The 15958-nt window shown below is 35.6% G+C and overlaps 1 protein-coding gene across 8 annotated transcripts in view; it reads right to left on the bottom strand.

The window, feature by feature from the left end:
• The window catches only part of LOC102229589 (calcium/calmodulin-dependent 3',5'-cyclic nucleotide phosphodiesterase 1C-like), a 123878-nt gene that overhangs the window by 38437 nt on the left and 69483 nt on the right, over positions 1–15958 (bottom strand). For 3 of the 8 annotated variants that reach the window (XM_023335751.1, XM_023335747.1, XM_023335748.1), the window contains one exon: positions 15428–15454. The exons of the other annotated variants lie outside the window; for them this stretch is intronic. Coding sequence is in view for 2 of the 3 variants with exons in the window: in XM_023335747.1 (XP_023191515.1) it covers positions 15428–15454 (27 nt within the window). In the remaining variant the exon portion in view is untranslated. The remainder of the gene's footprint in view (positions 1–15427; positions 15455–15958) is intronic. 8 annotated transcript variants of the gene reach the window in all.

Raw genomic sequence — 15958 nt, 5'->3', positions numbered from 1 at the left:
ATTCTGCGAAATAACTTGTTCTTGAGGGAAATAAAAACAAACAGCTTAACAAAGTGCTTTCATTCTGCTTGCATGCAGCTTTACATGATTGACAGTAAGTACTATGTCAGAAACAAAATTTGCAAGCCTCTATTTACATGTGCAACATGTACTTCATGTTTGTTTTGATCAGTAAGATCTATAGTAATTGTGAGGATGCACACTGACAAAATTTTACTAGTAGAGTTTGTTATATAAATTTGTCAAATGGCCACTTGTTGTGGAATAAAATAAAAAAAATTATCAGTAATAATTATTACTACTGATCTTCACATTGATTTCCATGGAAACTAATGGGCACAATTAGTTTCCATGAATGCAACTTCTATAAATGAGAACCCCAACATGGAATTTGAAAAAAAGCAACATGGCTAATTTAAATGTCAGTCCATGATTTGCACCATTAATTAGCAAATTACTTTTAATAAATGGTAGCCTGGGAGATGAAGTTTAACAAAAGCAAACAAACTTGGGCTAAATGAGTGAGCTTGTAGCAATGTAAACATCACAGTGTGTTTACATAATTAGGAATCTAATGGGCTCAGTTATGACTTACATCAGTGGCTTATCACCTTGAACATCATGGGTGTGAGTATAAAAACAAGTCCTTTATTAACTACATATAGAAAGACAAATGCCTGGCAATCTTACACAGATTTTCAAAAAGTGATTTTTAGTTGAAAAGAAGTGCAAGTGTTCACGTTTTCATGCATGTTGATATAATTTCATAATTTGAGAAGAGCGTAGCAACACCGCGACCCCGATGACTTCAAGTTGAATTCACACTTCTATAACCATCACTGGCATGTCACATCGTTTCAAGAAACTGGTACTATCTTCCAAAATTTTACCTTTTATTGAGTGTTTTATACATTTATTTCAGTCAGTTATTAAAATATTGGCTAGTATCTTGAGACGTATGGGAACTTAAATATTAATATCAATAATATCCAGTACACACTATGTGGATAATAGACATAGTAGAACCTTAACAATAACTTCTGTTGAATCTTGTGGAATATGCCAGACTGCATGATTTCTTGCTGCAGCAGAATTATGTCTGAAAAATCGAACAGAGAATTCAGTCCAATAGTGAAATGGAGGAAGAGCAAATGGAGACAGCTGTTGAAGAGCTCATGGTTGGCCAAAAATGGGCAACAATAAGACATCTGTTGCAGTAGCAGCAACACTGCACGATTTTCCCCAAAGATTTTATCACATTACAAGAAGATCCTTCCAGTGCTTCATGTTAAGTGGGAGTGGCTATCAATAAGATATGTACCAGTGTTGCATGCGTCACCCTGGAACAACTTACAAGCGTTGTCTTTTTGACATTTTTTTCTCAGTAGCCTGGTCATTGGATTGGCAGCTAAGGTCTTTGAACTCAATTTCTCATGAGAAGAAACAAGCTCCCTAAAATAACTCAAAACTTTTGATATGTGTTATTGGATTGAATAATTAAACAATTTAAAATGCTGTGCAAGTGGAGAGGGATTTTTTATTGCTTTTGAATGCCCTGAAAATTTTTGGAAAAACATCTAAGTCTTGTAATTAGGTTGGGGTGTTGGCCAGTGTATTTTATCTGTTTATTCAGCGTTTCCTTAAAATAATCTAATAAAATAAAACACGATTTTCAAAGCTCATTGAAATACCATGTGAGATGAGTCATGCTGTCAGGAGATTAAAAAGACTTTGTTTCTGTGTCTGCAACAAATACACACAATCACAGTCCTACATTAAGCATACAGACAACATGTAATAAAAACTAATGGCAGTGATTGAAATCAACAATTCATTTTAAAGATATGTCTTATGACTTAATATGACTTCATTTTTGGATGGCTATACAGTGTGGATGTTTATTTTCTTTTGCATCTGCTTTTTAATTTCATATTAGCTTAATTACTTAACTAATTATACCAGGTTTAGCTACTTTGATTATATTGAATAGAAAATGGTATTTAAAAAAACAGATACTGAGCAACTACCAGAGACATTGTGAGACACTGAAAATCAAAAATATTATTTATTGATTTGCCTAAAAGCTACTGAATGATTGAAATACCGTGGCACCTGACAGGTCAAAAATAGAACATACTCACGTTTGACTACAATCTACATGATCTGCAACACTTTAAGCATCCTAAAAGCCTAAGAGTATAATAGGATCAGATTAAGACACTGTAACAGTTTTGTTTCACAATGGTTTCAAATGTTATTTTTAGCCCAGCACTGATTAGCCACCACTACAAAACCCTAATCTACTAATCAGCTAATGCTTTTACATAGGCCTCTAAATCTAATGAATACATTGTTAATTTTTAAGCTGTGCAAGTATTAATGTACTTGACTTCTATGGTTATAGAAGTGTCACTATGGTGTGTGACAGTTGCAGATGGCACACTTATAAAATATTTCCATCAGCTTTTTTGGAATTCAATTGCTCCTCAACATATTCAGGTACCACATACGTTTCTGTGCTTTCCCAACAGCTGAGGAGATGTTATTGCTCAAAGTCAAATATTCCAAAAATGTTACTCCCAGGTATTTAAAGTTAGTAACTCCATCCAGAGTTTGGAGTGGTTTTGTCTGTTTCTTGGTACATGTTTACTCCCAGAGGGTTCCAGCATGGAAAATGTTGCACAAATGGTGCGACTGACTTTCAGTGTCCTTTAATGGATGACTGGAATGTTTGTCAGCATCTCATAGGGGACCAAGAAGTCTTGAGAAAAGAGGTTGGGAAGGTTTTTGCTAGCATAACAGTTTTAAATTGGAATAGTGGACATGGCTTGTGGAACTCTGACTTGTGCACACATCCAGTCAAAATATAACCTCTTTAATTCAGCTTATTGCATATTTCTTTAAGTTCTTAAAGACTGAGAGTAATTGAAATATATAACCTATACCACCATGTTACTTTGACAAAAAAAACAAGTATTTCAGTCTTTAGAAATTGGCATAAAAGTGTAGCATTGCGCTCTAGAACTGACAGTTGTTTTATTGTTGGACAGATATTTATATCACTGACAGCCTTGTAAAGATAACTTAGATTTATTTTAAAACAAAGAGTAGGAAAAGGGAGAAAATGAATAGACAAAGGTAATGACAACACCACTATCCTTCCTATTCTCCTCGCCACACTCACGCAAACACATAGCTACACAAATAGATCAATAAAGCCTGAAAAGTGGTGCTCTGTGGTGAATGAGGCGATCACTGGCCTGTCCTTCAACTAGAAAACAAACAAGGACATCACAATGCACTTTGCTTGGCGATGCGCCTCTTCACACAATGGACTGGCATGGAAAGGCCTTGTTACTGCACATTTTATTTGGGCTGAATAGCATTTTAAAAATGGACATTGTAGCATTTTACACCAATTGTTGTCACACAGACATATGATTACCAAAGTGGGATAATGCAACAAGGATGAACTGTAGGATTTTCTGACAATTTAGTACTGAGGACTTTTTAAAATATAAAAGTTGGTCAAACACATTATTGGATTAATTGAAGATGGGGTTTTTTTCTCTTTCCAATTACTTTCCATCATTCTTACTTAAATTTGATTGATTGATTTCAATTTTATGTGTGGTTTATACCATACTACTTTATTTCTAGGGCATTTAAAATACAACATAGTAGTACACCAAAGTCCTGTACAAAAATATATAAAAACAAATAATACAGCAACTTATAGTGAAAATGTTATTCTCTCCCTACAACTCTGAGTGACAATAAGCAAGTCCTAGGAACGCACATCGCTATTTCTTGATTACCTTTATGGGTTTTTTTTTCAGTTAACAAGCACATAAAACATGTTTTTGGACTTCTACCAGCTCAGTCTCTCTGACTCAGCAAGCAATTTATTAGAAACCGGGAAGAAGCAGTCTGACCTAATGAATCTGTTTCTGCTGATGCTGCAGAAAGGATCAAAGCAGAACTTGGCTTCAACAAATAGAATCCACATACAAAACTGCCATGGAAGTACTATTCAGTAAATTAGATATAATATTGACATGATGCATGTCTATGCATGTTTTTGGACAAAAGTAAAATATGAGAAATAAGAAAACAAAGTTTATCAACATATTTCTCTAAGTTCATATTTCTTTAAGCACTTTTAAATAAAGTGAAACTTTTACAGTCCTCCACTTATTTCTAGCAACACTTATTTCCCAAACCTTTTAGTATGTTTTTGATACCTTGGAGTCTTAGTGAGTCACTATTATTGCAGGTTGCAGGTTAATATACAGTATATGAGAGGCTTCTCATTACACTGCCTTGCTACCAGAAATAATCTATTTTAGGAACCCAAGCACCTGTTGTCTCTGTACAAAGGGCATGGAGTTTGCACTAACAATAAGTAAACAAGATAGAAAGCTCCATACTAACAGATGGTGTACATGCACTATCTTTTAAGATTCGGTTTGAGTGTCATCTCCTGTGTAAGTGACTGACATGTTTTCTACCATGTTCAATAATATGAACATCAGAAGCCTAAAAAATATTGTTGAGCAGATATTAAAAAAGAACTAAGACCTTTTTTTGTTTCTGTAGTTTATATTTTATAACTCATATTCTGTTATTTCAACATATTGTGCTTTATTTTGATCAACAAATTCATGTAATACTGAACTTGTATGTATCTTGGTGCAGGTAAGATTTTGTATTAGTCATACTAATTTTATTAAGTATCAATAATTTTGCCTAAATTTACTCTGCATCATCCTAGCTGAAAACCCCCCAAATAAGTATGTGTTACTGTTTGACTAAATGCAAATTAATCTAACCTAGGGTGACCAAACGTCCGTATTTCCCGGGACATGTCCGTATTTCACGTCCTGTCCTGGGCGTCCCGGGTTTTTTTTAGAAAGTGAGGAAATGTCCTGTTTTTTAAAATTTCCTTCATTGGACCATTAAATTTACGGGCACTAGGGCACTGCGCACTGCGCTGCGTGCGACGTACTCCCTGAGCCGCGTCAGTGCGAGCAGCCCTGTAAGCCAACAACATGCCAAAGCGCAAATGTATGGACTTTCCCCGCAAACCCCCCCGCTCCACGATGCTCTGGTCTTCCGAACACCCCCCGCCACGCTCCACGATGTTCTGGTCTTCCGAACCCGCCCCCCCTGCTCCAGGTTGTCCTGGTTTTCCCAATTTAAAATATGGTCACCCTATTCTAACCAAAACAACATAATTGACAGGGTAAGTCTGGCAAACACAGTATTAATTTCTTCCATACATTATCAACAATTAATACCCATTTGATTAATATCTCCCTTATCACATCATGAATTAACTGTGACAAGCCCCATTCTCTGAACAGCTGAGCTCAATTTCCCTAGTCACACCTTGACTACATTACTGCTATACTTGCAAAATCACAATGTCACTCAAACATAATGTGTGACAACATGAAGTAGGGCAAACCAAATAAACAAAATAAACAACACATATACACAAATAAAAACATGAGACCAAAAACAAACACACTTATCAGTTAGTTAAGGGTTAGAAAGCATTTGGGGCTCCAAAGAATCACAGTAAGATCCATTATTTAAAAATGGAGGACACATGAAACAGTGGTGAAACTCACAAGGAGCGACCAACCCACCAAAATTACTTCAAGAGCTTACAGAAAAATGCCATCTTAAGGTACTTTAGAAGACAAGTTCAATTTATATCCAAATTCCTGTCAAATCATTCTGATAATATCTAATGGCCTAAAATGAGTGATCTTTTGATTACATACTCAGTGACTTATCTTATTTTTACCTGAAGGCAATCAACAGCAGTCTACATACAGAAGCACATTCAGTCAGTGGGTTGTGGGGGAAATGAAGCGAATGATTGTTAAATGGTTACTGAGTTGTGATCTGGTAGTCAAGCTTGGAAGGCAAACGACAAAGCAGCAGAATTGATTTACTTTTGTCAAAACTTTAATATATATATATTTCTGTGGAAATTAGCTACAACTGCCTTTTTTCGCTTCCATGCTCTTTAACTGACAGTAGAATTCTTATATGTATAATGCCAGATGGACAAATGGAAACTTTCCATTATTTTTTTTTCTTTTCTTGTCCTATTTAAGTGTTGCTGTAATTAAAAATATGATGCTTTTCAATTGTGTCCCTGCCATCAATTCACTTATTATAAACAACCAAATAAAAAAAGAAACGTCAATAAAAGGCAATTTAAGTGAAATACTATTAAGCAATTTGAAAATGACTCTTCAAATATTTAATAGCTGATATGGTGAATTCATAACAACCAATATTTTTCATTATGAGTTTGGCATTTGAAAATAACGTCAAACAAAACTCAGCAAAAGTCAACCTATCCCTTTAAGTCTTCTTGAAACAGCATGTCTCCATCAAACACCATGGTAACCAAAATTAGTATTCCATTTGACTCAATTACGCTTCATTATGTTCAGCAGGAACAAGAAGAGAGAAGAGGATTGTTAAGCTCCTAGGAGACTCTTCTTCTTCCTCGTTCCTTTTCTTGTTTTCGTTTCCCTGAGCGTCACTCGTTTATCTGAGATTGCTGAACTGGGAAAGGAGGTCTCAGCTAGACGCAGCCATTATAATGAGAGCCTTTGCTAATGAAGCACATGCTGTGATAAACTTATCAATAAACAGTTTTTCTAGCATCTGCTTACAGCTACATCATTCTGTGGTGTTACTTTTTAACTGTTTATATGGACCACTATTAAAATATTTGCTCCAACAGGAAGGGTAAAGTATAGCAAAAATATTGTTTAAATAAAAGTGATTGAATCCAATTTGATTTACACCAACTGTAATTCAATGGAAATCAATGTTATTCTTCAACATAATATGATTTAATGTGATTCAGTAAATTATGGTCAGTCTAATTTCAAGAGGAAATAGCAACAATTATTAAATTATTCATGCAAAGACTAAAATAACCAAAAAATATTGGTAGAACCACTTCATTAAATTACAAACTTGCCAGCAATTCACTGTATAACATGCCATGACATATAATAAGGTGCTTCTTCAGAAAACTTGATCAACATGATCTGGCTGAATTTAACTGTGCTGAATCACTGAGATCCTAAAAGCTCTTTACAGTAACAACGTTCACAAAGCAGTCCACCCACAAAAACTGTGCTCTTGCTGAGCTCTCTCTGGCTGTTTATAAATCACAGATCAAGTTGGTGATATCCTGCACACATGTTAGTTTTTAGAACTCCTCTTGTGACCAAAAAAGGCATAGAGAGGAACTCGGCAGCACTTATGCAGAAAACTAATGCAGGACATGCTACAATGCTGCAAGGTAGTACAAATTAATTGTGTATAGCATCCCGAGTCCATTGATCTGCTCTGTCTCTGTGCACTTCAGTTCGGCCCTTCCAAGGTATGTAAATAGAAAGACATTTTTGCTGAGTGATTTTAAGAAAACCTCCAAGTTGTGAAATGGTTACAAGTCTAGGACTGAAATGCACTGAGAATGAATAAACAAAACTCACTAAAGTGCAAATACTTCCTCAATACGTGTTAATGCCATTCTGCTGTGGAGTCATTCCAAACATAGACAAACCCAGTCTAGTCTGTCCAGCTACTGAGGAAAGAAATAAATTCATAACTTACATCTCAGCAGCATTGTCCTATTAAAATAGTTGGATATGGCAACATTGAAACACATAATAATATTTCTGTGAAATATTGTTCAGCCCAGTCACAATTCATTTTTGCCTAGAATCCTGCAGCCTCTGATCCCACAAACTGTTTGTAATCACTACAACACATTCTCAAGCCAGGAAGTCAACTCGAACATCACTCAGCCAGCAGGGTGCTGTGATCACCTTGCTTGAAGGCTTAGATCTGTGAAAAACAGTAGATTTATACTAACCTTTCACGTCAGACAGCCAGACACATTGGCAAGGTGAAAGGCATATAAATCTTGGCCTTAGGTGTCATGTAAAAGAGACCAATGTTAATTTAGCTGCACTCACTGCTATTCTCATCTCAAACAAAATGCTGCCAATGAGGAAAAATAATACCAAACCCCACCAGAATTGCCATCATAAGAAGAACTGGACAAAATTTAAATAGCAAATGTAATTTTTCTCTTTCATCAGGATTTACCGGATTTCACATACAAGAACCACTGCATCTAGATTTCATTCAAAAACTGCATCTAATAATAGCTGCTGTAATGATCTAATCATGTCATACACATGTATGACATGGTTGGTTATCTTGGTTATTTACCACCTACCCAAAACGGATTACACTGTGATGCAAACCCACCCACACGTGTCTTTTAGTTCACTTTAAAGATACAATACAGTTTCTATGATATGTATGTGTGGGGCGGGGGGTGCGGGTGTGTGTGTGTACGTATTAGGGAAAGTTTGTGTGTGGCCTTTGAAGCCTTTTTCTGGTGTTTAAATGCTTTTATGATTCACAGGTCCAAAATGACCCATAAGACAATTCTTGTATCCTACTGGTGTACAGCACACAAGGAAATATAAACAAAAACAAAGTATCACTTTTTCTAATGATGGGGTCAATTTAGGAAAAGTTCTAAAATTTCAAGTCGGAAAAAAATTGTTTAGGGTATTTTTTCTACAGTTAAACATGCTAGTGAGTCACTTTTGACCCGCAAGACAACACAAAGGTTAAATACCAACGATGACCTGGTGCTTGTGTGTCATGGAACAGATAATGCCAGGCTGAACTATGAAAAGCCAACAAGCCTAGAGAGGCTTTGTGATGTTGTGCAGATAAGCCTTTGCCAGGAAACCTTACTACTAATATCTTGATTCTAGATACCACTGCATTTGTTTTCTAGAGAAGATGTTTAGAGGAGTTTATGTCTTGAATAGTTGGGCACTGTTAGCACCTAAAGAAAAACCAACACCATAAAACAGGTGGCCATTATGTAATGCCTTATCAGTGTACTTACTGTATAGTAAAACCCAAAAGTAAGATTATATCACCACTGAGTTTGTTTGTGAGGGTATCAATATGTCATGTTTTCTCTTTAACCCAGCAATGAATTATTTGTTTACATTTCCAGTCTTTGACTAAATTGAAACCATCTCAGAAAGTCAACATATGTAAGATTTATCTGAAATAAACTATGTGTTCAAGATATTAGGCCTCAGTCTGCAAGAATGTGATTGTATAACAGTGACCTACTGGACTCAGTTTATTTTCTGGAGAGGATGTTTAGTCAAGCATGTCCAGGGGTGCATTGAAAAAAATTGACACAAAGCAGATTTCTAAGTGCTTTACAGGAAAGATTTCCTGCCTTGCTCTACGGATAGCATCACAGAAGACACTGGTATGTTTATTCACGCGCAAACTCACTAATGGAAAACTAATTCATGCTTCATAAAAATTTTACCATGTATGATGTATGTTTATGATGCAACAGTAGCATAAAGACATGACAGTATGTGTTATTTTACAATGTCTGATCTTTTACTATTTATTGTTTACATAAAACTGAAGCAAACATCTAGCTCAATTATTTGCTGAACTTTATTTGTCTGCAAGTGCGGCCTGAATAATTAAATGTAATGCAACCATAAATATTTGGAAATGAAAAGTTCCCTCAAAGCAGGCAGAAATCAATGTCATGAATTCTTTTTTTTTTCATCTTTTTGCTTTTCCATGAAGAAGCAATTTTTAAGATATTATTTTTGAACAATGTATCAGCTATTCAAACATACTATAGATCAGGTTTATAACTTCTACAAGGTTCAAAATTATTGGGCTAGTTGGATAGAAATAAGGTTGTTGCTGAATGGGGGGGATGACAGCAGATAACTGCAGGGCATCACACATGAGTACACACATTTGGCAAACAAAACACTGAAGAAAGCACATGGTCCCTATTCATATTATCACATAGTAACCCTTTTTCACCCTTCCTAAAAATATGCAGACACTAGCAAATAGCTGCACTTCTCTGCTTGTCTCGCACTTGAACAAACAGCCAGTAGGGACAAGGGTAGAGGTGGGATGCTTAGTGGAAGTGTGGATATAAACAACCAGATTAAACGGGACAATCTGCGACATAAATCTACAATAGTATTTGCTGCAGGCAGTATGAAGAGGGAAGTCTGGCGAGCTGGCACCATGAAAACGGGTGATGTTTATATAAGCTTATCTTTGCTATAGACTCAACTCAGAATAAAAGGATATCATTTAAGATTTGTAATCCATCTTCAGAATAGAAATACACTTAGCTTTGTAATATCTTAGAGAGAAAGGTAACCAGGGAAAAATAATCAGTGTAGAAGCCCTTTATTGTAAAATGACAAGGCAGCACTTACATTAACATGTGACGTCTTTATTACCTTTGTTTAACAACTGTGGAATATTGAGTCAGAATAAAAATTCCAACAGAATCCCAACAAAATTTCTGATAATCAAAGTTGACGATGTTGCACATTTTTATGAAATATTCAAATATCTACATTTGGAAATGTATATGTGCATTACATGTAGTGAAAAAATAAGTTGCTTTAACAGTTTCTGAGCTGAATTTAACTCAGTTGTAAAAGACATTTAAGCTTAGAATGTCAATGTTTTTCATTTAATTACTTTTTATTATTATTTAAATTAGCAATGTTTGTTTACACTGTCCAGAGTAATATGACTATTAAGACTGGATCTGTTTGTGTCACCTCTTCATGACATTATCTGGGACCTGTGATTGATGCCATCCTGTGTCGTAGCTTTATCTAATGCTTTCCAAACTTTTAAATTCACTAAATAAGATAGAACATATTAGACTTACTTTAACACATAAAAGTAAAAACATAAAAAAACATTTATATAATCCAGGTTTTTAGACATCATCCATAGTGCACGAGGTTCAATTTGACCAGATCTTAAATAATGACAAAGACACTTGGTGGAATCAAATAAAACTGAGATGTTTGTATGCACAACTCTACTGTACAGTGTATACAAAATGTATTTTTACTTCTCCATAGTGGTATTTTTTTTACCTATGTCTATTTATTCTGTATTTAGTATCCTGCTGAAAAATCTTTCATGAATCAAAATAAACACAAAGAGTTTACAGAAATGTATTTACTATCAGTATGAAGCATTGACTACTTTTCCTGACATCAGTTGCTTTTAAAATACCTTCAGAAATAATGCAGCAGTGTTCAGCTTAGAAAGGATTATGGAACAAGAGAAGGAGCGTGGTCATTTTTTCCAGGCAACATTTGTACATCAAAAGGCCAACATCTTGTATGCATCAAATTTTTTTTTAAAAAAGAAAGATGCCTTTGAAGATCTGCAATGATTAGAAAACTGTGATGGGGTGCAAACTGAACTAACTCTGGTGGTTACCTGAGAGGAAAAATGAGCACCTGATGTGGAGAAGCACAGTGGGGGATAAAGAGAGGAAAAAGAAACAAGATTGGTAGAGAAGAATGTAATTAACCCAAGCTTGGGGATTGCTTGAGTCAGGTAATTACAACTCTAATCATCAGGTAGTTGGGAAGAACAGGAGACTGGGTGACAGAAGTGAGGAGAAAAAGAATGATCATCCTGAGAGATGAAAACATTTTTGATGAAACATTCTTGAGTAAATTCATTGCTGGTAATGTCTGAATATGAAACCAATAGCTTTCTGTTGTGTTTAGTAAACTAACAATATCTGAGAATAGTTTGATTTTATGAAAAGTAAATCTCTCAACTACTACCCCCACCTTAATTCTGGTTAACATGACATATATTTGAAACTTGAGTCAATGAGATCTGTTTCACATGTCATCGGTCAACCTTTATTTATGAATCATTATCTGAACACCACCATCATTGTTATTGCCTCTTTGAAATTACTGGTCTACTTTTTGAGAAATAATTGTATTTGTTGCAGCCACTAATCCAAACATAAAGCCAATGAAAGCATTTCCCGAATGAATCATCTTCAGCAGAGTGCTCAATAGCTGGTTCTTGACCGATGACTCTGAACCACAGGAAAAAGCACAGAAAGGCTCGGGTTAATGACATTTAATTGGATGTTCTTGAATAGAAGCCAATGACTGGGTTTTCTACCCAATTACTGACATTAACTAAAGAGCTGAATTGTCTCTTGTGACTCTAGGTTTGACAGTGTCTGTCTTTCGCTCCACTGTTCTTGATCTTTATTTGCTCCAGTGCATTATTTCCTTACAATTCTCCAGTATTTCCGTTTAAACAATAGGATTGCTTTGGTACTATCAATTTTGTGAACTACCTATTGCATGTGTTGTATTTAAGAGCAAAATTACATCAGTAGGTTACAGGATTATTCCCAATCTCACATTTTTAGTCCGCAAAAAAAATCATTACAGTTTCACTAAAAGGTTATAGCTCATCTTATTCAGCTTTTACAATTCAGTGTGATGAGTTCACACTAAACTTATTGATGCTTGATAATGTCACCACACAATCATAGCAGAATTCATGACATGACAGATTTATCCAGGATAGAGAGTTATTAGACAAAAATGAGTCAACATTACAAGATTCCCATAGTTGAGATTTTTGTTGCACTGTTTCCAACCCTCCTTTATTCTATTCTTCTCTTCCAAGCTGTGATTTTTTTTATTTTTCGTTGACAGTGCTACTTAAGTGCATTCTTGCAGTTGCCGTAAAAAGATATCTGATTGCTGATGGGATAAAGAAGTAAATTTCCTAAATCAAAGAAATTAGCAGATGTTTAAAAGGAATATGATATAAAGAGCAGACGAAGAGGAAAAGAAGTTCAATTTAAGAATTTTTTCTTAAAAGAAAAAACCTTGCAAAAGATCAGGTATCACATCAAGTTGTGATGGTTGCAATGTGACGAACTGTGAGAAACTTTATGTGGTATGAATACCTCAGCAAATAACTGAAAATGAAAACATTCAACTTGCTTTCCACCTTCGGCTGATTATTTCTTTAAACATTTCTAATGATGTCTAAATCACTGTCTGTCTTTGTATCACTGCCAGCTGCATATACGTGAAGTCTTGCTCTAGCAACAGTAACTAAGTCAGGCGGGACTTAAAAACCTTCCTATTTCTGGGGGAGAAAAAGCAGAAGAAACAACGAAAGCATGTGATTCAGAATTAAAAACCTGCATAAAACCAGCTTTATATTAGAGACAGTAGTACAGGAGAAAACATGAAACTCTACATGTGATTCATATTTTGGCTTTTTGACAACAGAGTAGGTCAAACAACCTAAAGCAGATGCCTTTGGTTTTTCCATCCCTTGTCACCCCTTCTGTACACATACACAAGGACACTCCCACAGAAACAGTCTTCTCCCATTGCTGCATGCCTCCCTCTGTGAAAAGGGCCATCTCCATCTCCATCTGCAAGTGCGAGGGGCTGTCCTGGTGTGTCAGTAATGACAATGTCCCAGTGTTCCTCTCTGCCAATTAGCCTAGCCGTAATTACACAGACACATATGGAGCTGTCAATCACCCAGCTCCTCCGCAGAAGGAACTCTCCCGCCCACAAAAGAGAGCGAGAGACACAGAGAGACAGAGACAAGAAGAGCAAACGGGTTCCCAACAGCTGCTACTGTAGTGCTCTAGAAAAACTCACACTGTTTCAATAAGTAGGAAGAGGAGGGTTCAGTTCAATTACTCCGACTGTGTGGCAATCCCACAGTTTGCATGAAAAATACCATGAAACCATATTAGAGACATCCTTCCTTGACATAGGTTTAAAGCTGAGCTCTGTTTTATGGATTAGTTTCAATTTTCCTTTGGGTGTTATTGCAGTCCTAAAAAAGGACAAGAATTTTATGAAGTACCCCCAAATAAAATTAAGTGCATATAGTTTGCTCCAAAAGTCTGGACTTGATCATGATTTAATTACTTCATTTCATCTTAAGCTGTATGTTTAGGTTCATTTTCATACTGGAAGCTAAAAGTCCATTCCAGTCTTTTGTAGTCTCTAATGAGTTTTCATCCATTTATCGCCCAGCTCCATCCATCTTCCCATGGGCTAATTCCAACTCACTAGTCATCACCATAAATTCCCACCCCATGATTCAGCAATTATCAAGTTTCACTTAAAATGGATATGTTCAAGATGATTACATTAATGTTCAGGTTATAATTCATCATCAATTATAACTTGACACTGAAATCCTGTATGAGATTTTTGAGAGTTAGCATGATGTTGCATAATCTAAGGCAGCTTTCAACTCAAATGATTTTGTCTGTCCTGTTTTCTTTGTTGCTTGGTCTTTGTAGTGCTTTTAATTTGTGTAAGATCTCTAACAAGTCAATGTACTGTATTATCTATAGTACAGCTGTGTTTCTAAAAGCTAATAGTTGCACTGGATAGCATTTAGGAAAATGAGAGTAAAAGGGTTTGAATACAAATCCAGATATTCATGCCACAACTTTGCACTAGTTTGTCTTGATCTATAACATAAAACCCAGTAGAGCACAGGGAAAGTTTTGAGAATGGCAGGAAAAGACCAAAAAAGGTTTAAGAGCTACAAATGAAGTTTAAGTGATATACACTTGCAAAACACAACATATCAGTGTTTGGTTTATCAGTCATTGCTTATTCATGGACTTGAACAATGTTTGTGTCAATGTGAAAGTTTTATAGTGTTGGTATGTATTTTATCCATTAAAATGACATGTTACAAAAGATCTGCAAAGACTTTTCAATAAATGAAAAAACCTCAAGCAATGTTTAAATCCAGATTACTCCTTTATCCTTTGTCATTAATTAATTTCTACCTTCATCTTAGCAAATAAATTAAATCATATTCCACTTTAATGGAAGCTTGATTTCCCCAGAGTATCTCTAACAGAACACAACAAATGAAAGTTTCATAATGAGGAAGAAAACATCTTCATTTGTCATTCATCAACCTTTCAAGTGCTGCGTATTGTTTATACAGTAAAGCATGTCACCATAATTTCTATCCATTAAGGAGCTAGTTATCTGGCAATAACAACAAGCTGACCCATCAAAATGAAACTCAGAGAGTGAATGAAAGAGTAGTTGTCAGTTTATTCACATGACAAGGCTTTACTCTTTCAGCTGCTAGCTGTCAGCAGCTGAGCATCTCTGGGAATGTACGCGGATGAATGGAGGCAAGAATAATAACTAAAGCAATAATAATAAACACTTTTACTAAGCTACATGAATGTAAGATGGCTAAAAAGTGCTCAACAGGAAATTAAACTATAATTAATGAATAAAGAAGGCAATATGATGGTAGAAGGTTCATGAGATCTGGTGATGCAAGTGGGAAGAGGAAAGATATATTGTGGAAAATCGAGAAAAAAAGGGGATAATTGGGCCAAGACGATGAGCAGGAAGAAGAAATCTGAGCGGGAAGGAGGCAAAGAGGGAGAACGCAGAATCCCAGTTGCAAACCTTACCTCTGGGACGTCTTCTTGTATTTGCGCCTGCCAAAGAAAACAAATAGGGGAAAAAGTGAAGCATCAGACAAAACAAAGATCGGAAACATGCAAACCGCTCAACATCAACTGATTTATTTTTAAAACATGCAAAAAACTTAAGAGAAAGGGGTCAAAGTAAGTAAAGCTGTTTACTGTTACCATCTTTTTGTACTATCTTGCAATCTCATGTGAGTGTATCATGAAAGGTTCGGCTTTCTCACTTGTGAAAAAAGCAGCAAAAAATTCTTAATGTGAAATAATCTTCAGTATAAAAATCAGAGTAAATACAACAAACTTATCTTTTCTATAATCAAACATCAGCACAAAGGCAAATGTGCTATCAGACTTGCAGATCATTTACTGGATACCATTACTGTAGTAAAATTGCAAATCTAGATTGAACACATTTTAAAAATGCACAAAACAAACTTTACAATAAAGGTGTTTATGGTTCATCTCAGGTGTTCTAGGACCTAATTAAAGGGAACAAACATGCTGATGAATAGCTTG

This window comes from Xiphophorus maculatus, chromosome 6 (assembly GCF_002775205.1).
Source record: "Xiphophorus maculatus strain JP 163 A chromosome 6, X_maculatus-5.0-male, whole genome shotgun sequence".
Classification (NCBI taxonomy): domain Eukaryota; kingdom Metazoa; phylum Chordata; class Actinopteri; order Cyprinodontiformes; family Poeciliidae; genus Xiphophorus; species Xiphophorus maculatus.
Note: the sequence above shows the minus strand (reverse complement) of the source record. Positions and strands in the feature narration are given on the sequence as shown.